The 26,211-nt window shown below is 38.0% G+C and overlaps 1 protein-coding gene and 1 long non-coding RNA gene across 2 annotated transcripts in view; both read left to right on the top strand.

Annotated features, from left to right (window-relative positions):
* The window catches only part of LOC6045820 (protein scabrous), an 83,219-nt gene extending 78,620 nt beyond the window's left edge, over positions 1-4,599 (top strand). Inside the window, exon 4 of the mRNA XM_038261760.1 lies at positions 1,347-4,599. Within this exon, the coding sequence (XP_038117688.1) occupies positions 1,347-2,303 (957 nt within the window). The 3' untranslated portion in view covers positions 2,304-4,599. The remainder of the gene's footprint in view (positions 1-1,346) is intronic.
* A 6,013-nt stretch (positions 4,600-10,612) lies between these two features.
* Positions 10,613-11,499, top strand: LOC119769905. The gene is made up of 2 exons (XR_005278574.1): positions 10,613-10,912; positions 10,971-11,499. It is a non-coding gene; the product is annotated as an uncharacterized LOC119769905 (long non-coding RNA).
* Positions 11,500-26,211: the final 14,712 nt, after the last annotated feature.

The following is a 26,211-nucleotide window of genomic DNA, read 5'->3' as shown; positions in this document are numbered from 1 at the left end:
TCGATGAAGCTCGCCATTTTTTCTGCCGAGCGATAAGTTGTTCTGTTTTGCCGTTGCAAATATTTTTATGTCCCTCGACTCTGATCAAAGTCGAAAGGGGGGGGGGGGGCTACTTTTCCCTACCAAAAATGGGTGCTGAAAAGTTAAACTTTTCAGAACTAGTATCGAAAAGTAACATTGTTCATTTTTTTTTTTTTTGACGGTGCATTTAAAAAACAACTGTATGTTTGACATAACATTTCATTCAAGAAGCGTTTTTGAGAATTACAAAAAAATGTTGTAAGCAACTCGTTTAATTCCACGTCAGGAATTGCCGAATTTTCCCATTTTTACACATTTTCTTGGTAATAACTTAAAAAAGAAGTAATATTGAACCAACCAAATTTTCAACATTCCAAAATTTAACTTGTTTTCTGTGAAGATGACAAAAAAATATTTTCGGCAGAAAAAGAAAAAAAAATTAAGAAAGTTGATTTGGACACAAAATCTGTCCACATTTCCTGAAGAATATTACCATCAATTTTTTTGATGATTTTTTTTCAGTTAATAACATAAACTTTGAAAAAAAAATTCATCGGCTATATTGGAAAAAACGAGACTCAAATATAACTTCAAACACAATTCATAGGTGAAAAATCAAATTTGAAATCGAACATGGCTTGCACACATTTTTTTATAAGGTGCTCCATTTTCAAATCAAAGTCACAGTTTTTTGTCTTTTGGAAAACTTAACTTAATGAAGGAAAAGCGAAAATTATAAATTGTGTAAAAATCTTTTCTTTTTTTTTCTTCGTGTCATCTAATCGGTCCTCATTTGTCATCTTGCAATATCTCAGAAAATATTGGTTAAATTTTCAATGTGAAAATGAAGAAAATAAAATTTTAGTTTTATTTCTGCTCATTATATCAAAAAATAATGTTGGATTTTCAGCTTTTGGAAGAAAATAAAACACTTATTTCAGACATCAATTAGGGTTGGCACTTTATAATAAGTTCTCCCATTTCATAGGGCCCTCTCATGCCAAATATCAAGTTTACAAAGAAATTTAATTTGGAAACTAAATTTGCGTAATCACATTTCAAAATTTTGAAATGAATACTTTGATATTGGTGAAAGTGGTATCCCACCAGTGCTATCGTGGAATTCCACCAATTCACATGAAATTAACACAAATCAAAGGTTATCGCCCAGAAACAGCAAATCAAATCAATCATGCCCATTATTCGATAGAGATCACCGCTAATAACTCTAGGTTACGCGATGGCCAAGCGTTAATTACCCTCGCCGCCAAAGCGATCCAATTGAGCGATGTGCGTTAATTAATTCCCATTTTCCCCATTTCCAGCTGGAGGCGGAATCTCGCACCGATTTCAACGCCTCGTCCCGGCTGTCGGAGCTGCAGCGCACCTCCCGGCTGGTGCAACAGTTGGAGCACGTCGAGGCCGAGTACGAGACCATCATTAGCAAGCTGCCCCGCGACTGCACCCAGGTCGAGCAGATGAAGGTTCACGGCGGTGAGGGTGCGGTCGAGGGGACGGGTCAGAGTGGCGAGAGTAACCTGTACCTGATTGCCCCCGTTGGTCAGCACCATCCGCTGATGACCCAGTGCGAGAACGAGTGGACTACGATCCAGCGGCGCCAGGACGGGTCGGTTGACTTTAATCGGTCCTGGGAGGATTACGCGAACGGGTTTGGGACGCCGGCCGGGGAGTTTTGGATCGGCAATGAGGCGTTGCACCATCTTACCAACGACAACTGCTCGACGCTTCGGATTGTGATGCAGGACATTTACGACAATACCTGGTTTGCGGATTACGAGGCGTTCCGGATTGGGTCTCGGGAGGATGGCTTCCGGCTCGAGCTGGCCGGTTACAAGGGGAACGCGTCCGATGCCTTCGAGTACCAGAACCACATGCAGTTCTCCGCCATCGACGTTGACCGGGACATCTCGAACACCCACTGTGCCGGTAACTACGAGGGAGGCTGGTGGTTCTCCCACTGCCAGCATGCCAACCTGAACGGACGGTACAATCTGGGGCTTACGTGGTTCGATGCCTCCCGGAACGAGTGGATAGCGGTCAAGTCCAGCCACATGATGATTGCCCGACGAAGGTCGGACTGCCTGGCCGGGGAACACTTTGGTGCTGCCAGCAGTCAGTCGGCGGACAGTCCGGTGGGTGCGGAACCATTTTCCTCTGCCCCAACGGCGACGATATCCAAGTATGAGACCACCCTGTTGACCACATTATCGTCCGGTTCGGCCTCTCCTGCATCCTCCGAGTCGGGCTACGCCGGCGTCTAGGACTTTGATGGCTAAACGTTGGAATGTAAAATAGCCGTAGAAGAGTATGTGCTTTGATTCTTCCCTTCGGTTTGTACATTCTTACCGTGTAGAGACGAGAAAGAACTAATGATTTTATCCGCAGGAACCACACGTGAATGTATGTTTGAGAGTGTGTGTAAGTGCATGTACAGAAGTAGGGATAGCATCATATCAGAGTAACGTTAGCCATGTCTAGCCCGAACAGCGGGAGAACCCTTCCGCTTGAGGTCAGCTTACCTCGTAGGTCAGCAATTAGCAGGAACCCCCCTCTCCAAACCCACAATTTGCCGGGACCAAACCGTTGGTTCTAATTGATTCCTGTTCCTTCGACAGACTATGTTTGCAAAAACTAATCTCCTCTAAACGACACACACTCATGGATTAGTCGTCGGAAACAAACTTATGCGCAACATTAGGGGGTTGGTTGTCACCGTTCGTTTCATCCTCTAATGACGCATTACAACTGGATTGGCACACAACGTATACATATTTTAAACTGCCATCAAAACAGATTATTATGCTTCTCCTCCCCCCTAACAGAAAAGGACGTAATCTCTTCTCTTTCATCCGTCAAAGCTGGCAGAGTTTGAGCTCGTTAGCTGATATGGCCACTACTGCCAGTGGGGCTTTTGGGGACAATTGAAATCTATATTGAAAATTTGTATGAATGAAATGTTAAAGTTAAGCTTATTTTCTAATTATTTCCACATCCAACGTATTTGTGAATTTGATTTTCTTAATTTTGCCAATATATGTTTGAGCAAAATTCAGGCAAATTTTGTATTTTTCAAAGGTATGCCAATTATTATGATTTTTTGCTTGACTTTGGAATACCAAAGTTGTCCTTATTTTATGTAAAATAAGTCTTATTCAACATCAAACTATTAAACTCATAACACCTTCCAAATACCCGTCAAATTAAAAATGGTTCCAATTTGACCCCAAATACCCCACAGCATCAGAACAGGCAGCAAAAAACAAAGCCCAAGGAGGGGGTGGGAGGATTTATTTGGGTTGATTACCTTTTTATGGCTATTTTATCCTTGTTTCCAAAATTTACCGAGAAACACCCAACAAGGAGAAGGACGTTGACGATCCGACGGGCTCCGCTGTTGTTGTGCGTAGGTGCTTTTAATGGTACGACCGTCTGTTTCCTACTTCCCCCGGAATTCAGGAGGGAGCGTTGATGAAGTTGTAATTTGTGCTACTCAGCCACGACAAACGAGGGAGGCACGCACACGTATGAGGGAGAAAAACAGTGTTTGTACAATGTAATGACTCGGAAAAAAAAACATTTTATTTCTCAATTAAGCTTATTTTATATTTATGTTCTCGAGCTAGTCTTATTACAAAAATATCTCAAAATTATTTTGACAATATCAAGCCCGTTGATAACTCTAATAAACAACTAATAAAACAGTCAATAAGTCTCAATTGCTGCGCAAAGGGGAGTTTTCCAAAACTCTCCACACAGGAAATATAATGTTTTAAAATATCACAACCAATACCAAAGAACGTTACATCAGCATCAAACAGGTCGAACCAGATTTTTTTCCAGAAAAGAAACTTCGTTTATTGCTTGTGCATGTTGTGTAAAAAATTGGATATAACACATATAAGAAAATACAACTGAAGGACTGAATTATATCTTTATGTAAACCACAGGAAAAAAAATATCTGTCTGAATGGTAGTACGTGCATCCACATATCAAAAGACGTTGCATTCCAAGCTGTAAATACGAACCAATAATATAAAAACATTCTTTCAATGCAAATGACGCGATGAAACTGGTTTGAGTATACTTGACAAACTATAAGTTGGTGAAATAACAAATCAAAATGCACTAAGGATTTCGTTGAAATTGGTCATATTTAATTTAGTTTAAAAAATCTCCGGAAGAGGTTATCATTTTGAGCGTAATTTCAGTAACCTAAGTTAAGAAACGCGCCGTAGAAACTATAAAACGAAAATACATATAAAAAGCTATAAACTACTCGTAGATAGTCCGGAAGACTCTCAACTCTCAGTCATGATTTTGTAAATAGTTTTAAGTATTCCTCAGCCTGTACGTTTAGAGATATAGCAAAATCGCGAGTCAATCTGTACGAAAGGAGGAATTTAGTTGGTAACTTGAAGTGAAACAAATGAAGCGAGAATTTATCCACACAGAGATTTAGAGATTGGTTCCACAAACCGTGTTTGACGATTGAATAAGTTTTAATGAAATGATAAAATGCTGTAACAATAAATTATATTTAAATTTTATAAAAAAAATAAGCTTGTTTCGTTTTAATTGAAAGAAATTCCCTGATGTTCACATGCTTATCTCTCTTATATTCTGATATCTTATATTTGAATCAGGTCCCGGAGCAAAAAAAAGTTTAGAGGTGAGCTGTGTGTTGGGCTGCTTTGCCTCTTTTCAAATTTGTCTGATTCATTATATTTTTTTACTTAAAAACAACATATTGTTGCTTATATTACAAGGGAAATAATATTAAATGAACAAAAGAATTCAGAATTTCAACATGTCAATGAAAAAAGGCATGAAAAATTCATCGTACAGCTGGTAGCAATCTAATGATTTTTAAAATAATCTATGTAGAGGGTTATACTGGCCAATTTTTTTTTCGAAGATTTTTATTTTTTTTCGTGTTTGGGGGGTCATTTTGAGGAACATTTGTTCTACGAAAAACTTTACTTCTCTTTTTTATGTTTCTCTTGTTTTATTTTTAGTATTTTAATTTGCATTGATCTTGTTTAGTTTATCCCTCTACAGCCCAAATTTTTTTTCGAAAATATTTACTTTTCCCGTATTTAGGAGGTCATTTTGAGCAACTTTTGTTTTACGAAAAAATTTACTTCTCTTGTTTTTACGATTTTCTTGTTTCATTTTTAGTATTTTAATTTGCATTTATATTGTTTAGTTTATGTTTGTTTTTGGTAGTATTTGGCCTACTCTATCACTTAATATAATTAGGTTTCGCCTATCTAATTTTTTCATGTTTTTACAGCCACTTTTTGAATTTTTTGCATGTTTTTCACATTTTCTGCTATAGAATCGCACCATCATCATTTGAATTGCAAAAAAAAGCGTAGAGGTATAGTCTGAGACACTAAAAAAATTACTGCATACTTCTTTTTATTTAAAATATAGAAAATGTTACTGAAAAACACAGTCAAAGTTGACCCCTAAAAAAATGACATTTTTAAAAACATTGGCAAAGTCACATAAAACAAGTTAAACTTCCAACGCTGAAATTTTCTAGAATTTTAAGAGTTCTTCTTTCCAATGCTTTTTAAAGATCAAAAATCGGTTGGAAAATTATTTTTAGGTGATTTTTTAGATCGAAGCCCATCTAAAGGCGGGGTTAGGTTGTAGAGGGTTATGTTTGTTTTTCGTATTATTTGGCCAATTCTACCACCTCCTATCATTATATTTTGCCTATCTTATTTTTTCATGTTTTTTCAGCCACGTTTTCAATTTTTTGCTTGTTTTTTCCCATTTTCTGCTATGAAATGACACCATTATTATTTAAATCGCTTGAAAATTCGTAGAGGCATAGTCTGGGACACTATAAAAATAACTGCATACTTCTTTTTACCTATAATATAGGTCATGTTAGTAAAAAAAACAGCCAAAGTTAACCTCTGAAAAAGTGACATTTGGCAAAGTCACATAAAACAAGTGCAACTACCAACCCACAAACTTTCCAAAATTTTAAGATCTCTTCTTTCCAATGCTTTTTAAATATCAAAAATTTGATGAAAAATTGGTTTTTTCAATTTTTAAATCGAAGCCCGTCGAAAGACTGGGTTGGGTTGTAGAGGGTTAGCGAAAATATTTTTGTTTGCGCAAATAAAACTTTTTGTGATAAAAATCACAAAAATTCCAAATATTTTTAAACACAAGCGCAGCCAGTCCGAAGAAAGCATCCTGGAAGAACTTGGGGTTAGATTACGCCCCAAGTTCTTTCTTGTCAATATTAATTATTGCAGTACACTTGAGTAACCCCGAAGATGTATTGCATAAATTAAAGCGGCCAGGCCTACTGCGTTGCATTAATCGCAGAGACAGATTCTGTGAACGGAGCACATTTCACAGAATCTACAGGGGAGGAAGGATGCGTGGACATACCGTACCAAACGCTCCTGTTTACAGTTTCATATGTGTTTTGTATAATGTGTTAAGTGTAAAATATAGTGTGGTTATATAATCAATTAAATACAATAATGCAATATAATGATCATTTAATAAAATCCCTTCACCTATATATAATAACCACGCACCCAAGCACACAAACAGCGACACAAAAGAAATAAAAATGAGCATGCTTAAACAAGACAGCGCGTCCCCGTGGTCAGCACACTAATCACAAAAAATCCAAAAATTTTTAAATAAACTCAGACATGTGATTATAAACGCAAGGAAATGCATTTTAATTTGTTTCCACCTGACTCACTTAAAATTCCATTGAAATTTAGATTTTTTCTGAAAAAAAATATGTTTTTGCCTCCTGACTTTTCGGACCGTTTTTGAAGAGGGGGAAACAAACAATTTTAAAAATATTTGCAACTGCCTCCTAAACTGCCCTGATTGCATATTTTTCCATTATACATTTTCTTCACTTTGGAGTTAATTATACAATTGGTTCAAATTATAAACATTTTCAGAGAAAAAAAAACCGGAAGAAATCCAGTTATTAACCGAAAACTTTAATAATACTCATAAAAGCTGAAAGAGGAAGATCAACTGCGACGGATCAACTGTAGTCCTTTTGTCACACAAGATGTTTTCTGTCAAGAAAGGCAGTGACCTGAATTTTTCAAAACGAATTTAAAAACCTGTTTTAAACTTTTTCTTTATGTACAAAGTGTCATTATCATTAAGCATTAGGCAATCTTGTGCCAAAAAATGCTATCTAAATTTAATATCAGAATCAGGTGAGATAATACCAACCTTGCAAAAAATTAAATTTTGAAGAATGAGTGGAACCCAGTGGAAGTCCACATATTTTAGTCGCCGATGTTTTGATGTTTAAATCACGACAAACATTTGAAAAGGTTCAAAGACGAAAATAAATTTTAAAGCATTTCATCAAGGAAGCAATTGTTACACGCTGTTTTTCAATGAGAAAGGAACAAAAACGAGAAAAAATATCTGCAAATTTCTAATACTTCCAACAATAAATACAATGATAAGTTTCTGATCATCGAAAAATAATCTGCAAATATCGTTAGCGTCGATAAAACAACTAAACCACCATGATTCCGAGCTGTACATCTACCAGATAATTCCCGCATGATAAAATGCCATTACCCGTCGACTCCGACATTCCATCCAGGGAGATGCTCTTGCCAAAGTGATTGCCCTTTATTGAATTACGCGTCAATCCGTCCCAAAATCGAATGTACCATCAGATTGTCGGTACGTACAACAGCTATTGGAAAATCCACCAATGTGCATTTTCCCACTTTCGTACGACGAAGCCAAGACAGCCCTCTTGTTCTTCAATGAAGTGCTATGGATGGTGCGGCAGGGTTGCCGATGGATTCCTCCCACGTAAGAAAACCCCGGCCAAACTAAACTAGGTTACGGGTTGGGGCAAATAAAACCGAACCAAAATGTAATAATAAATGCCAATTTATTTCGCCACAAAAATTGCGTTATGGAGACCCCACTTCAGTGGCGTCCTTTTTTCTTTTTTAGCTTTCCCACCACCAGAGGATTACTCTGGCGGCCAGACAAATTATGGGCTAAATTTGGCGGATTAACCCGCAGCCACAGCGGAAGAGGGTGCCTCCCACGGGGTTGTCGTTTTCTGGAGCTGACGGGCGATGTATCATCTCGAGTGGCCTTGGAGGGTAAACAGCCATGGCATGTGGTGGGCCAAGGATCGGTTACTTCAAGTTATTTTCGGCATTTTTTAAAGTGGCCTCAAGAGGCCTGACCTTAAGTTTTCGGTAGGCTGCGAGTGGTCTCATCTTTTCAAACCCCTCTAAAAGTAAGCACTCGTCAAGCGGATATGGTCCCTTCCAGAGCGTTCACCATCCTCTTTAAATGACCAATTTCGCACTATATTTTTAGGTTGAGCGAATTCGTTCCAAAAAGAAAGCAGAGCAATTCTCTGAGTTTTCGGTCATTCGATTTTTTTTGTATTTTTTAATCCGGCTGAAACTTTTTTGGTGCCTTCGGTATGCCCAAAGAAGCCAATTTGCATCATTAGTTTGTCCATATAATTTTCCATACAAATTTGGCAGCTGTCCATACAAAAATGATATGTGAAAATTCAAAAATCTGTATCTTTTGAAGGAATTTTTTGATCGAGTTGGTGTCTTCGACAAAGTTGTAGGTATGGATATGGACTACACTGAAAAAAAATGATACACGGTAAAAAAATTTTGGTGATTTTTTATTTAACTTTTTGTCACTAAAACTTGATTTGCAAAAAAACACTATTTTTATTTTTTTATTTTTTGATATGTTTTAGAGGACATAAAATGCCAACTTTTCAGAAATTTCCAGAATGGGCAAAAAATCTTTGACCGAGTTATGATTTTTTGAATCAATACTGATTTTTTCAAAAAATCGAAATATCGGTCGCAAAATTTTTTCAACTTCATTTTTCGATGTAAAATCGAATTTGCAATCAAAAAGTACTTTAGTGAATTTTTGATAAAGTGCACAGTTTTCAAGTTATAGCCATTTTTAGGTAACTTTTTTGAAAATAGTCGCAGTTTTTCATTTTTTTAAAATTAGTGCCCATGTTTGCCCACATTTGAAAAAAATATTTTTGAAAAGCTGAGAAAATTCTCTATATTTTGCTTTATTGAACTTTGTTGATGCGACCCATAGTTGCTGAGATATTGCTATGCAAAGGCTAAAAAACAGGAAAATTGATGTTTTCTAAGTCTTACCCAAACAACCCATCATTTTCTAATGTCGATATCTCAGCAACTATAGGTCCGATTTACAATGTTAAAATATGAAACATTCGTGAAATTTTCCGATCTTTTCGAAAAAAATATTTTCAAAAATTTAAAATTATGACTAACATATTAAACGGGCCAAACATTCAATATTTTCTTGATTTTAAATTTTTGAAAATATTTTTTTCGAAGACTACTATATGAATGTGTTGGGTTGTCCATGGTCATCTAAGGACTCCCTGGAGTTAAGATCTACAATTCTACCACCGTAACAAGCAAGAGGTCGTCGGATTTTGACCCCGGATCATGTGCGTATAGCATCAGTGCAGGGCTGTGGAGTCGGAGTCGGAGTCGGAGCAGGAGTCGGTGGAGTCGGGTCTTTTTGGGGACCTGGAGTCGGAGTCGGAGTCGGAGTCGGAGCCGGAGTCGGCTAAATTTTATGAGCTGGAGTCGGAGTCGGAGTCAGAGCCGAAGATTTCTGATAAGCCGGAGTCGGAGTCGGAGCCGGAGTTATCTTAAATTCAACAAAAAATATGTTTTTTTTTATTGTTCAGTATTTCTTATATAACAGCTTTATTTACAAAACAACTTATGTTTTTAATTGATTTATCAGATGCCATCATGTATTTGAAGCTTTTTATTGTGATTGAAAAGCTCTAATTGTATTATTACACTATAATCACTAAATGATAACCTCTTACCCAAGTATGTAGTATCATAATTCAAAAAATAATAAAAAATATTGGTTATGTAGTCAGACTTTATTTATGTTCAAATTTGACCAAATTTCATCCAATTATTTCTGAAAAAAGTACACACAAAGTCATCTTTTACCCCGATAGCGAATGCACGGTGCTCAAAATACCGTTATTTAAAGAATATGCATTTCGAGATAAAGGTGTTTTTTGCATCATATGACTGTCAAGAATCTCTGGGCCAAGTTTCAGAAGGTTTGTTGATGTAGTTCTCGAGAATTGATTTTATGGATTTTGTTTGAAAAAAACGGAAATAACATTTTAAAATGGCTGTATCTCGAGAACTACATCAGTAAACCTTCTGAAACTTGGCCCAGAGATACTTGACAGTCATATGAAGCAAAAAACATCATTATCTCGAAATGCATATTCTTTGAAATGCTAAAATTCAAGCAAAACAATGTAAAAGGTCCTAAGTCAAAAATGTAAACAAACAGGATTATCGCTGCAAACAACGCTAACAGTCTTAAACTATCACGTCATATCGAGAAAAGCATGAAAAAGTGATTTTTATGTGAAAAAATAGCTATTTTACAAAAGGCCAAAGCCAATGATATTTTGTTTTTATTCAAAATCCTCATAGACCCTTTGCCTCTAAGGATCAATGTGGAAACCGGGTTGTTTTTGTTTTGGATTCGTGTTAGACCCAGGGACAAAAACAATGTCTTTCATAACAAACACCAGAACAAAGTATGGCCCTTTGTTTTAAATTGGTGCGAAACAACCAGCGGCCGAGACGGAACGGTGCAGCGATACCGTGGGAGGCCATGGAACACATCTACGTCGACAAGGACAACCTCATATCGGTTCGGGCAGTTGTACTCGCCCATGGCCGATAACTAGGCTTAGCTACCTTCGACCATATTATGCACATTCGCCAGCATTTCGGAAAAGCTGAATATTGGGTGAGTGGACGATGCATTTTCCATTACGTTAGTATTTGTTTTTGGATCCTGCTTTCAGATCTCAACCCCCATCAGCTGTTCCCGCTTCTTTAACTTTTTCACGAAAGAATTTGCGACAGCACACAGATCGCTTCGGCAGCAAAGACGTGTACCAGGTGAACCTTCTTCCGCAAACGACTACCCCAGGGATCAACCCAACCGACGACGTCCAGAACAAACCGGTAAAAGTATCAAGTGTTGATGACGACTGCGGAAGTGGCCAAACGAGCGGGTTGACGACGTGAGCGCCGCACGGAGCATCGATCTGGAGCAGCGGACGGTCAGTGTTCAAAACAAGAACATGCTGGCCTCAGACGACAGCTTCGCCTACGAGCAGGAAGAGGCTGTTGATTGTGAACCAATAAAGGCACCTTCCAAAGAGTATCTGCTACCGGAAGCAGCGGCGGCCAGTACAAGTCAGCACCGGCAATCACCGCCACCACACCGATCCAGACGACTGACAAACCGTTCCTAACTAACACTAACAAAAAATTATTCAAAATAAAAATTCCCCGTTAATTCTGGTCGATTCTGGCTGACTCACTCAAGACATGCTTCATTATGATTCTATCAATTTTCTAGTTTTTAAAACATACAAAAACAAAACACATCACCAAAAGTGTACAAAGATTTATTAGACAAAATTATCACTTAAAACCTTTAGATATTATGGGTGATTCTTTAAATTTTCTCCAGTTTTCTATTCCGTGTCGCTATCTCTTTCCGACGAAAACACCCATTGAATAATAATGTCCGCATTGGAAGAACAATAATCATTACACTCAAACCCCGATGGTTTGACACCAACTGTTGTCAAACGAACGGGGTCACGTTTTAGTTTGACACACCTTTTACACGGAGTTCACACACACTACCAAACGTTTGTTTTATAGTGTGCGTGAGCGCCGTGAAAAAAAGTGACAGTTCGTCACTTTTTAGTTTGACTTTGACCAACCAACGGGGTACAAACTAAAAAAGTGTCAAACGAAAAAGTGACCAACCACCGGGGGTTGAGTGTATCATTTACCCCGATTCTCGGCCAAGCCGTTCACAGAAGCCTTGATGCGTTTCCTCCAAGAAGTCATTCTGGGCGGGTTGTCCTCACTCTATGTGTGCACCAAGACGGTCAAGCAATTTCATTAATCATGACCAAAAACTCATCGAACGCGGTACTTCCCTCGGAGCTTTCATCCTTGGTTTCCAGCTGAGTCATCTTCTGGGGTCGTTCCGGCTTCAAAAATCAAAAATCACTCTGGCTGGCGGTAAACTCCATTGAACAGCTCGGCCTGCGTAGCGTAGTCCTAGATGACGATGATGCACGGATGGTTACAGTGAAACATGGCCGGATCGTCAGTCCCTCCTCGTTGACGGTGATCTTTGACTTTAGCAGCACTTCGCCGATCTGGGCTTTATTCGAGAAGCCAGAGAAGTTGGCCGAATTTTCGAACAGCTTGCCCATGCCTAGTCGGCCCAGTACGGTCTTCATGACGACGGGGCGCGGAAATGCCCTCGTTGACGACCTCGCAGAGGATGTCCGGCGACGAGATGAGGCGGGCAAGGAGTTTGTCCAGTGCATTGGATTCGGTAGTGGGTAGGAACACGAACATCGACACGCGGGACACTTCGTCCTGGCCGGTGTCAATCTCCTCGAAGAAATTGTTCTCCATGCACTCCTTGACCAGGATCTGCTTCCCGAAGAACAGCTTATCAACGGACACAAACTGAATCTTGTCCGCCTTGTTTTGCCCGAACCGCATCGCCAGAGCCTTCTTTCCCACATTGTAAGCCTGCCACACTACCGGTTTGTAAATATTTTTTTTAAAAATACGTATAAAACGAGAAAAAATTTCTTTGGTGCAAAAGACCTAACACGAAATCATAATTTGTTTTGGTTTGGCCTGCGAGGCCAAAAAACAAAAGAACAACAAAAACAAATCCGGACGTCGTGTTTGGTCGTTTGACATAGGGCCCAAATGGAAAATGAAACACGCCAATGTTTACCAAGGCGATAAAACGCAAAGGGCTTAATCGATCCCGCATGTTGTTAACTTTTTTAAGAGGCCTATGTAATTTTATCATCAATTTTACAGCAATAATGAAATGTTTTCAGAAAATTGAATACGGGGGAACATAACAATACTAGTTTTGCGTTTTTTATACGAATAATATCCATAGTCAGCCACATATGTTCAAAATAGGAATTGAAAAACTAACCGCAGACTTCATCCTCGTTTTTCTCAATGTTTTGAAAAATGACAACGGCCGTTTTACAATGTTTTGCTTGAATTGTATTGATTGTTTTGGTTTTCTTATTGAAAATTGGATGTAACATCTTAAAAGGGCTGTGTCTCGAAAACTACATCAGCGAATATTTTTATTTTTTTGCATAGAGAATGACTTAGAGATTTTAAGTTAAATCATTTTTTTAGGAAAAAATTACTAGGTACATGAAAAGATTATAAATAGTAATCACTGTTTTTGCAGATCGAAAAAGAGTCACTGGCAGTTTAACTTTTGTAACAAATAATCAACGGTAATAACAATCTTTTAAAATAATTGAAACTAACAAAATATGTCAAAAGAAGTTGCAACAAATTTTAAATAATCATTGATTGTTGATGTTGATGTTGATTTTAGGTAAATGTTGATGTTGATTTGATGTTGATGTTGATTTTAGGTTGTTGATTTTAGGTTGAACAAATCTCAGGAATTCAGTACAAAAATGAACTAATAAAAAAATGTATAGAACAAAATATAGGATTTTAATTTATTTTTCAAATATTAGAAATAAAAACCCGAATCAAAATATTATCAACTGGTACGAATTTTCTCATACTGTATGTCCCACGCCAATATTACGGAAGGTGATAATCATTACAAATCAATGTACCTTAAAAAATGAAATATTTGTGACCTAGAAAATATTTTACTTATGGATATTTGTTTTTTATTATATTTTAAGATTTTTCATATATTTTGATGGAGACGAAAGATCATTCATAAAGCTTCGTTTTAGGTGAAGATTTACGAAGTATCGTGCACCTACTTTTTAAAGTATATAAAATTTGCAAATAAAAATAAATTAAAAATGTCCAGGTTAAAATATTTTTCATGTCACAGATATTTGAAAAGCGCCCTTTCCACGAAGAAATTGTTTAGATACATTGATTTGCAATAATAATCTCCTTCTGCCATGGCGTGATGTACATGTACGTCTTAAAAAAAAAACAACAAAAAATTAAATTCGTTTAAAATTGTCAAATAAAAAACAAGGTGCCTGTCACTGTGCTTCTTACAAATGTCAGTCTGAAAGTGAGCAAATTGAATTTTAATGTTCAATAGATCATTAAGGCCAGGTTTCTTTTAGTTATTCATTCAAAAATAATAATTTAATATTTAAACTTATTAGCTTTGAAAAAAATATTTTCTAATTTGAGGTTAAGCAAATAAATCCAAATTTACTTACAAAACTGTTCTTCTCAAAATGCCTCTAAAACTGAAGATATTTTTTGATTTCTGTTTCCATAACGTATAAAACTTGTAACCTAGAAACTTTTCTTCCGTTTATTTACTTTACTATACTTTTACTTAACTTATTTTTCTTGAGAAATAAACATGATGCTTAGAGAGTATTTAAATAATCCTATTTATCAATGTTTTAAAAATAATTATAATTAATAATAATTATCTGGGTCTCGTGGCGCAGGGGTAGCGGCTTCGGCTGCCAATCCCGATGATGCTATGAGACGCGGGTTCGATTCCCGCCTTATCCACTGAGCTTCTATCGGATGGTGAAGTAAAACGTCGGTCCCGGTTTCTCCTGTCTCGTCAGAGGCGCTGGAGCAGAAATCCCACGTTAGAGGAAGGCCATGCCCCGGGGGGCGTAGTGCCAATAGTTTCGTTTCATCTAATTATAGTCAACTAACTTTTGAAACATTTAAAAATATGTGGAGTCGGAGTCGGAGTCGGAGCCAACCATTTGTTGAAAGCTGGAGTCGGAGTCGGAGTCGGAGTCGGCCAGAGTTGGTAGGCCGGAGTCGGAGTCGGAGTCGGAGCCAAACATTTGTTCAAAGCCGGAGCCGGAGTCGGAGTCGGAGTCAGCAAATCTAAGAAAGCCGGAGTCGGAGTCGGAGTCGGAGTCGTTTGAAATATGACCCGACTCCGCAGCCCTGCATCAGTGGATATGGTAGACTACTATATGAATGTGTTGGGATGTTCATGGTCATCTAAGGACTCCCTGGAGTTAAGATCTACGATTCTACAGCCGTAACAAGCAAGAGGTCGTCGGATTTTGACCCCGGATCATGTGCGTATAGCATCAGTGGATATGGTAGACTACTATATGAATGTGTAGGGATGTCCATGGTCATCCAAGGACTCCCTGGAGTAGGGATGTTCATGGTCATCCAAGGACTCCCTGGAGTTAAGATCTACGAGTCTACGGCCGTAACAAGCAAGAGGTCATCGGATTTTGACCCCGGATCATGTGCGTATAGCATCAGTGGATATGGTAGACTACTATATGAATGTGTAGGGATGTCCATGGTCTTCCAAGGACTCCCTGGAGTTAAGATTTGCGAGTCTACTACCGTAACATCAAGGTTGAAAAAAATCACTTCGAGCGAATAACGATTGCCTGAAGAAAGGCCCTCTGAGTATGCTTCGATCGTTTCTTTCCCGACTGACACTTGATCGTTGGCTGTGGCATAGACGAATAAAAATTTCAATGATTGGGTTTAGTCGTCAACTTGCTGCGATCTGATTATAATTTTCCCCATTTAACACCAGCAGTCATGGGTTGTTACAATCATCGTCTGCACTCTTGACGAATGACAGCTAGTCGTGGCAATTTGAGAATAAAGATTATTCCCAGCAGTCTTATTCGTGAGGTGTAACAGGCAGCGATTAATCGCCAAATTAATCATAGTCGTCGGATTTTCAACACTGCGTAACATACAAGAGGTCATGGTCATCCAAGGACTCCCTGGAGTTAAGATCTACGAGGCCAACCTCCTGTGGCCGAATGGTTACGGGTTTCGCCTCATAAGCGGAAAGTCATGGGTTCTTCTCAGGGTGGCAGCCTTAGGTTTAAGTTCAGAGGTAGCAGCAACCGTATGAGTATAAAACGGTTGCTTCACGTGCTCTTCAAGCATGTGATCGATCTTGGGATATTCCTTTGCGCCTCTTCCCAAAATACTTTCCTCGTGTCTTCGCATGTAAATAATGCCCAGCCGATCGGTATTGCACTGCAGTCCAGTCGCATTGTCCAGATCAGAGCAAAGGGAACACCGCAAAAGTAGCGCTGCAAAAAGACAATTGTCTTTACAAGACCCCGCGCGGCAAATAATTGCTGCTGGGAAGAGCTTGAAAAATGACACGAAAAAATTGTCACCGCGGTTCTAGCGATACATAGCGCACAAGGCGCAAGGAATGGAGTTTACAGCATCTGGATGGAACAGCACTTTTCCTCTCAATAGGAACTGTGTTATAGATCTGGAAATGCTTAATAACAGTAAAAAATGGGTAACACGATACAATAGTCCTTGTAATCAGGATTCCGTGTCTTAATACTCAAACAGAAAAAAAAAAGATCTACGAGTCTACCGCCGTAACAAGTAAGAGACCCTTGCTTGTTACGGCGGTAGACTCGTAGATCTTAACTCCAGAGAGTCCTTGGATGACCATGGACATCCCTACACATTCATATAGTCGTCTACCATATGCACTGATGCTATACGCACATGATCCGGGGTCAAAATCCGACGACCTCTTGCTTGTTACGGTGGTAGACTCGTAGATCTTAACTCCAGGGAGTCCTTGGATGACCATGGACATCCCATTACATTCATATAGTAGTCTACCATATCCACTGATGCTATACGCACATGATCCGGGGTCAAAATCCGACGACCTCTTGCTTGTTACGGCTGTAGAATCTTAGATCTTAACTCCAGGGAGTCCTTAGATGACCATGGACATCCCGAAGTACCCATAGACCTTTGAGAAACATAAAATTTCGGTAAACAAATAAATTTAAAAAATAATGTTTTTCAAATATTTTAATTTTAAACTTTTAATATTTATTTTTATAATCGTACATTAAAATGCTAGCTGTGGACCCCCCGAACTTGACAACTTTTTTATACATTTGTATTGGTTGTTTCCGTTGTGCTCAAAGGAAATGGCCATGCACCAGGCGCTTCCATATTTTTGTAGATGGCTCATATAGTTGGGAGGAGACGCATGGTTTTTTTTAAATTGTTCGATTTTTTTATTTTAAAAAATTTACCACATTCGCATCAGTCCGCGTGGACATAAAATCAAATTCTGTCGATTGCATCGGATTCGGGGATGCCTTTTCTCTGAGGAACCGATGAGATATCGTGAATCCCTTGACACAAGTTTTGTTTTGTCGAGTAGTGTAATTGATGTTACATCATTTGTAAAAAAACGTATTGAATCCTTCCCGCCAAGGGCAAAACCGAGATTTTTTCAGTTTTTGTAAACCAGGCATTACTCTGACTTGACAAAAAATGGTTATAAATTGGATTGATATGATTTTGAAACAAAAATTAATTTAATTCGATATTTTTCGAGAAATTACTGCTTGAATTTAAAAAAAGTGCCATATAATGCTTCAATGCCCAAAAAATGCATTTATATTTCATCAACTCACTCAAAAGATCATTTTCCGATTAGATATGTTTTTCGAATTATACTATATTTTATCTATTTTCTTAATTTGCCATCATATAGAATTTTGATGCAAAATATAAATCAGAACCATCACTAGAACAATTTGCAAAAAGAAAAAAAATCCCGGAAAATTGCTTTTTCAAATGAGCAATTCCAGCCCAAAACAGGAATTTTTTAGGTACTTTCTCTCGACCCTCTCCGATTTCAATGAAACTGTGCAGAACTGTTAACCTAGGCCTATAGAAGCCATTTTTGTGTATATGGAGCCAGTTACACTCGATAATGACATTTGAGAAGGGCGTAAGTGTTTTAAATATTTTTGTATTTCGTAATTTAAATATTGCTGTATCTCGAAGCCGTTGCATCGTATCAAAAAGTGGTCAAAGACAAACTTGTAGGAAATTTGAAGGGCTTTCCGAAAAAATACACTGAAAGAAAAAAGCACTCCACTTATATGAGATTTTTTGATTTTTAAGTTTGAAAGTCAAATTTAAAGGCCCACGATTTTTTTTTTCGTTCAAAATTTTGTGAAAATAGCCTAAAATGTTACAAAAAGACTCATGAAAAATGCAGGATGGAGCAACGCACCTAAAAAAATACAAAAATCATTTACTGAAACTGTTTTTTTCAAAAGTGCTCTAAACGTCAAAGTTTTCAAAAACCGAACACGTCGATTCTCCAGACAATTTTACATACAAGTCTCCATATTGACCATTGTCCTAAGTACAATCCTTGTGAAGTTACAGCGGTTTTAAAAACCGAACACGAGCAGTTTCAGTAAATGATTTTTGTACTTTTTTAGGTGAGTTGCTCCATCCTGCATTTTTCGTGAGTCTTTTTGTTACATCTTAGGCTATTTTCACAAAAATTTTGAACGAAAAAAAATCGTGGGCTCACCTTCAAATTTGACTTTTAAACTTAAAAATCATAAAATCTCATTAAAGTGGATTGCTTTCTCTTTCAAGTATTTTTTTCGGAAAGCCCGTCAAATTTCCTACAAGTTTGTCCTCGACCACTTTTTGATACGATGCAACGGCTTCGAGATACAGCAATATTTAAATTACGAAATACAAAAATATTTTAAAAAAAACGTACGCCCTTCTCAAATGTCATTATCGAGTGAAACTGGCTCCATATACACAAAAATGGCTTTTATAGGCCTAGGATAACATGTCTACAAAGATTCATTGAAATCGGAGAGGGTCGGATATAACCGATTCCCTATTTGACATGGAATTGCTCAAATGCAAATTTACATAAAAAATTAGTTTAAAAAAATTATGTATGAAATTGATTTTTGGTCCCCTAAAACATATCAACAAATCTCGGAAATAAAAAAAAAACGGATTTTGGAAAATTTAATTTTTGTAAAAAACAAGTGGATGAAAATTCAGATTTTTTCGTGTACCTATTTATTCTGAATATTCCTAACCGATACCTACAACTTTGCCGAAGACACCAAATTGATAAAAAATCCTTTAAAACTTACAGATTTTCAAACATTTACGTACCATTTTTGTTTCAACAAAGTTTTGCGAAGCCGGTATCTATTCAAGCCATTTATTTTCAAATACAACCACCATCGTTATAACCCCTAAAACATGGGTGGGTGTAAAAACCTTTGGCAAAAAATGAATCCATGTTTATTTTGCAAAACCAAGAAGGTGCTGATGGAAGCCAGAGCAAGTGGCTCGAGATGGAGCTTGAAATAATTTGATACAATTTTGTGAAGTGGGTAAAAGTTTGCGCTATCTTTACGATATTGAAAACGTCGTCTTCAGGAGCCTGATCCAGCGTTAATCCTCGATGACGAAGGAAAGTCGGGGAATTTCTCCTCCTGAAGGACAGCGTCACGTCAGCGCACGATTGCCTCGAAAATTGTTTATGACAAAAACAGTTGAAAGGTTGGCTCACCGAGTTCAACGTGATTGACACCCGCTCAGAATCTTATCGTAGTTTTGGGAATGAGGCTGTCGAGAGGACTGCTTGGGGTCAAACCCTTTTTAGATCATTTTTTTTAAATGATGATACATGTTCACTGTCCGTCAATGTCTGGTAAAGTTGGTGGATGACTGAAGGTTGGAAACTCCGGAAATTATAATTTATATTTCATTTCAGGGATAATCTTACATTGACAACAAATTTGTTTTGCGGCTGATTTACAATTTGAGTCACCACATTTTTTTGAGAATTAAGCTCGAGAATCGGATGAATCGTCAAAAATATACAGAGACATCAAACTGGAAAAGATCATCACAGAAAACACAGCAATTTTAACTTACTATTAAAAAGAAAACATTCGAAAATAGAACAGAAGAATATTATAAATCTAATCTCCCCGATTTCTTATGTTATCCAATACGTTAAACATCTCCAAGGCACTTTTCAATATATTCACACCACATTTACTGCCCTCCAAATAACCAAATTCAATTCCAAATAACCATACCATTTACCATCCCATCACAGGAAAAAGAATCCTAACTCCCACCAAACAAAACAAAATCTTGGCAGCCCCGAATACCTTCGGCCAAAGATTGTGTTTGATTATTCATGAAATCTTATCAACAGAAACGGGCCTGGCCGGAAATGAAATCGTGAAGCGATAAATTTCGAAAGGTCGATTTTCTCCCAGAATTGGCCGCCGCTTTCGGCACATTTTGGCGGAGTTTGAAGCAGCTGGTCAAGTCGGAAAACCAAACGAACCTAAAAAAGTAGTATTACGAGCGAGTAAGTTACATTGTCCTGCTGAATATTTAAAGTGGGATTTACGATTTCTACCGGCTTTTCATCTGCGAAGGGGTCGAATCTAGCAAGCTCTTTTGTTCGCCATCCAATATTGAAGAAATGGAGATGCAAATGAAGCCGTTGATACCTCGGGTCGTTTGATTGAATTTAGTCCTTTAGTGGGGCTGAGATTGTGCATATTGCAAAGGTGTAGAGGTCTTTATGTTCAATTCTCTGCTTTCTTTTTTGCGAGGCAACATCAACGCCTAGTTGAAAACTTCTCTGTTATTTTCTAAAAGTATTGATAAATAAAGTTTAAATTTTGTGAAAAATTAGTTACTTATTGTTAAATTCTGGATAAATTAAATTTAATATGTGGATCCACAACTAGTGAGCACTCTCCATGTAAAACCACCCTATGAAGCTAAACTCTCTCCAGCAGAACGTCCCCGAAATTCTTCCGACCCCTAATAAATTGATCATTCCACTGCTGCTGGCCCTCCCCAGTGGACGTCACAAACCGGGCAGGACATGACCGAACCGCCGCAGTGACTTTTCACACCCCAAATGGCAAACGCAAACGGAACTAGGGAGGGAACCCAACTGGTTAGTGGTTCTTCACACCCTGGAGCGGAAAATTGTCATCGAAACGAACATATCGCACACGGCGGTGGTCTGCAGCACCATCTGGCAGGTCAATCGAAAGGTCCTCCAGGCCATGGCCGCAGAAGGATCCAAACGGTTCGTGTTTTTTTGCGCTCTGCCACATTTTTTCCTCCAGGTTTTTTTTATTCCTGTGTGGATACACTGATTCAAATTTGTTCTGCAAAAGACGCCACAGGAGAGGATGTGTGCCGCATCGAGCGTTGGACCTTCTGCTGCTATGTGGACTTGGCTATAGCCAAATTCTGGGGGGACCATCCTTTGGCACAAGTATCGAAGATGGCTATATCACACACCACGGATATCCCTAAACTAGTTGAGCCGAGCCGAATATCAGCACTGCTGGTTGGTTGGAGCATATTCTGGTTCTGGATCGCCAAGGTTATGGATGGTTCCATAGCATGTGGTGACCGGAAGCTGGAGAAGAGTACAGTCTTCCGTTTTGTTGAATATGCATCGAAAATGGAATTATCAACCGAGCGAAAATGATTGCGGACATCGAATATGCCGGTAAATTATTGGTTTGCAAAGACGCCATAGGTTTGGATGAGCACTTTGGTGCGCTTTACAGTGACGATACAAAAAAATAAAAAAATAATATTCAATCTTGCAGTGCTATCTAAACACACCTTGAAAATTACTGTAAGTGCGACAACTGGCTAAAAGGATTTCAAGTCAGAACGCCTTTGACACACGTACATGCCCGAGTACCATAAACATTCGTAATTATGTCTAGGCACTCCGGCAACCAAATTCAACCAAACTTCGGGACAATGCACAGAATGGTCAGTCAAACAAAACGTGTTTGTTATTGTTTACATTGCGTCCTCTATTTTTTTCTGTTGTTAATTTAACGCCAAACATCAAAAGGCGTTTTTCTCTGAACGTCAAAAAGCGACGTTTGACAAGGCAAAAAATATTAGAATTGTTAAAGAACTAAAACGAATTTTCATATTGCTTGTCTGCATAAATGATATTCTTTGATAGAAATTAATATCAAAATTAAAAAAGTCTTCAGTTACACATTTTTGTACAATTTTCATTGAACTGATGAAAATATAACAATCACCAATTCCATTTGAAAAGAGCCTAAACCGAAAAAAAGTTCTCCGATCGGGCTCATAATTTCCTGGAGCTTCCTTGGCCAGAATAGTTAGACTCGTATTTTCTTGTTTGGCCATAAGGGTGACCTAAATCGTGCAATTTTCGTAATTTTTTGCAAATACCGCTTTTTGCAAAAAATCATATCTCCGCACCATTCGCAAAAGAAAGGTGCTAAGTTTGGCTATTTGAGAAAAATAGTAAGAAGTTTTGGGACCGAGATGTAGGAGTAAGCGTGGTTGCTTCTCCCCCAGTCGGCTTGGGTTCGATTCCAGACGGTCCCGGTGGCATTTTTCGAGACGAGATTTATCTGACCACGCCTTCCGTCGGACGGGGAAGTAAATGTTGGCCCCGGTCTAACCCAAACGGTTAGGTCGGTAGCTCAGTCCAGGTGTAGGAGTCGTCTCCTTGGGTCCTGCCTCGGTGGAGTCACTAGTAGGCAGTTGGACTCACAATCCAAAGGTCGTCAGTTCGAATCCCGGGATGGATGGAAGCTAAGGTGTAAAAAGAGGTTTGCAATTGCGTCAACAATCAAGCCTTCGAACACTTAGTTTCGAGTAGGAATCTCGCAATCGAGAACGCCAAGGCAATGCTGTAGAGCGAATAATTTGATTTGATTTTGAATAAGAAGTTTCAAATATCTAGCTTAACATTTGAAAAAGTCGTCAGAAAACTTAAAATGGCGTTTTGACCGTGGAGCCGGATTTATCGGATTCCTCGGAAAATTTCACATAACATATCAAAAAATTGGCGATGTCGAACCGTACGTTCCCGAGATATGATTTTTTTCAAAATACAAACTGAGTTTTTCGACGCGCCACGCGCAAAAACAGGAAAATGACGAAATCGGCAAAAAATCAACTTTTTTCACTAAAACTGCGATAACTTCAAAATTTCAGCGATGACCTATACATGTTTTGGTACCAATAGTTGCGTCCTTCAATTACGAAAATACCCAAACATGTATAGGTCATCGCTAAAATTTTATGGTTATCGCAGTTTTAATGAAAAAAGCTGTTTTTCTCATTTTTGTCATTTTCCTGCGCGTGGCACGTCGAAAAACTCAGTTTCAAAATCAAAAATCAAATTATTCGCTATACAGCTTATTTTGAAAAAAAAACATATTTCGGAAACGTACGGTTCGACATCGCCATTTTTTTATATATCATGTGAAATTTTCCTAGGAATCTGATGAAAATATTTTCAGACATAGGCTCTTTGGTCCAGACACGCCATTTTATGTTTTCATACGACTTTGTCAAATGTTAAGCTAGATTTTTGAAACTTCTTACTATTTTTCCCAAATAGCCAAACCTATCACCTTCCTTTTGCGTCTAATACAGCTAAAATCGTATGTGATGGTGCGGAGATATGATTTTTTTAAAATGACAAAAATTGCCATTTTGCTAACCACCCTAGCACGATGTAGGCCAAACAAACAAAAAATACGGGTCTCATCAAAAATTTTGAGCCCGATCGGAGAACTTCTTTTTCGGTTTAGGCTCTTTTTAAATATAATTGCTGAATATAATAATTTAAATTTTAAGTCAGGATTTAAAAATTTCAACGAAAAAGCTATTGGGTAATTCTATGCCAACTCACACAGCAGTTGCCCCGACCCCTCTTCGATTTGCGTGAAACTTTGTCCTAAGGGGTAACTTTTGTCCCTGATCACGAATCCGAGGTCCGTTTTTTGATATCTCGTGACGGAGGGGCGGTACGACTCCTTCCATTTTTGAACATGCGAAAAAAGATGTGTTTTTCAATAATTTGCTGCCTGAAACGGTGATGAGATAGAAATTTGGTGTCAAAGGGACTTTTATGTAAAATAAGACGCCCAATTTGATGGCGTACTAAAAATTCCGAAAAAAAACGTATTTTTTCATCAAAAAAACACTAAAAAAGTTTTAAAAATTCTCCCATGTTCCGTTACTTGACTGTAAAAATTTTTGGAACATGTCATTTTATGGGAAATTTAATGTACTTTTCGAATCTTTATTGATCCAGAAGGGTCATTTTTTCATTTAGAACAAAATTTTTCATTTTAAAATTTCGTGTTTTTTCTAACTTTGCAGGGTTATTTTTTAGAGTGTAACAATGTTCTACAAAGTTGTAGAACAGAAAATTACAAAAATTGATATATAGACATAAGAGGTTTGCTAATAAACATCACGAGTTATCGCGATTTTACGAAAAAAAGTTTTGAAAAAGTTGGTCGTCATCGATCATGGCCGTTCATGGTCACCCGCGACAGACACGAACGACGAAATAAAGAGAAACGCAAAAGTAACTTTTTCAAAACTTTTTTTCGTAAAATCGCGATAACTCGCGATGTTTATGAGCGAACCCCTTATGTCTATATATCAAAATTTTTGTCATTGTCTGTTCTACAACTTTGTAGAACATTGTTACACTCTAAAAAATAACCCTGAAAAGTTAGAAAAAACACGAAATTTTAAAATGAAATATTTTGTTCTAAATGAAAAAATGACCCTTCTGCGTCAATGAAGATTCGAATAGAACATTAAATTTCCCATAAAATGACATGTTCCAATAATTTTTTCAGTCAAGTAACGGAAAATGGTAGAATTTTTAAAACTTTTTTAGTGTTTTTTCGATGAAAAATACTTTTTTTCGGAATTCTGAGTACGCCATCAAATCGGGCGTCTAATTTTACATAAAAGTCCTTTTGACACCAAATTTCTATCTCATCACCGTTTCAGACTACAAATTATTGAAAATACCTCTTTTTTCGCATGTTAAAAAATGGAAGGGGTCGTACCGCCCCTCCGTCACGAGATATCAAAAAACGGACCTCGGATTCGTGATCAGGGACAAAAGTTACCCTTAAGGACAAAGTTTCACGCAAATCGAAGAGGGGTCGGGGCAACTTTTCCTGATTTCGTGTGAGTTGGTAGAGAATTACCCTATTTGCAATGCAATTTCACCAGTCCAGTTGTTCTGCTAGATAAGATTAAAAATGATTTCTTTTCTTTTTTTTTAAATTTAATTGCAACAGATTACAACCAATAAATTTTGCAGACTCATAAATGGTTCGCTCTGCCATATTTCAAGAGCTAAGAATGCTCCTTCCTTTTCACAAAGTACAGCAACTTATAAATCAAATCTTGTTTTGATCTCTCTCATTTGACGCTTCCGAAGTGAACCTTTTCACCCCTTTTTACGGAAAAATAAGATTGCTATCATTTTACGCGGGGAAAACTTTTCTTTGTTCGCTCCAAATAATGAATGTGTTTGCACTCGAAAGAGTAGCCTTTTCCAACCCCCTCCAATTCTAACTGCTATTTTATCGCTCGACTTTTTTTTTGTATGCGTCCCCTGCGGTAATTAGTTTTAAGCTACCAGCAGCTCTCACCTTGTTACAAACGTTACCTTTGCTGGCTGCCGTCGTTGACCATTTGGCCACTTTCGCTGGCGCTCGTTGTCGAAATGATTAAAGTATTTCCGCTGCCATTCTTTCGACGAAAAACGGCACACAAAAGCAACTTTTTTCTCTTCTTCTGCTACCTTTTTTGTGCGCTTTTCATTCTGTGAAAAACAAACTTCAGTAATAACATGGCGCAAAATTCATGACACAGGAAAATTTTCTCGTTAGTGGAAATGGTGTTATTTTTTTCTTTTTCTTCTTTTTTTGGGTTTACTTTTCACTCTCACAGCATCCGGGATGGGGGAGTGGGTGGTGCAAAAAGAATCTCAACCTCCGCCCCCTCAAGAGGCAGACTGAGCTGGGAAATGAAGACGTCGCCCGCTGTAATCCGAGCCCAGGCCGAGCGACAAAATTGACTCCATTTAACATATGGCTCGTTCTCGCTGGAAATTCCTCGGGAAAATTTATGCTCTCTTACGTAAGCGGGGGAAAAGTTTTTCTTTGAAGACTTCTGTTTTCTAAATTCTTAAGGTACCACACCGTATGTGACGAGAGCTGTTGTTTTCCGACTTGGCAAACAAAAAGTTTCCAGGCCTAAGTTGCAAAAAACAACTGGCTAAACTAAACATCGTTGTTATTTGTTTGCTTTGCATCGAAGACATCGAAAAGTACTTTGGATCTTTCA

Source organism: Culex quinquefasciatus, chromosome 3 (genome assembly GCF_015732765.1).
Source record: "Culex quinquefasciatus strain JHB chromosome 3, VPISU_Cqui_1.0_pri_paternal, whole genome shotgun sequence".
In the NCBI taxonomy this organism is placed as follows: domain Eukaryota; kingdom Metazoa; phylum Arthropoda; class Insecta; order Diptera; family Culicidae; genus Culex; species Culex quinquefasciatus.
Note: the sequence above shows the minus strand (reverse complement) of the source record. Positions and strands in the feature narration are given on the sequence as shown.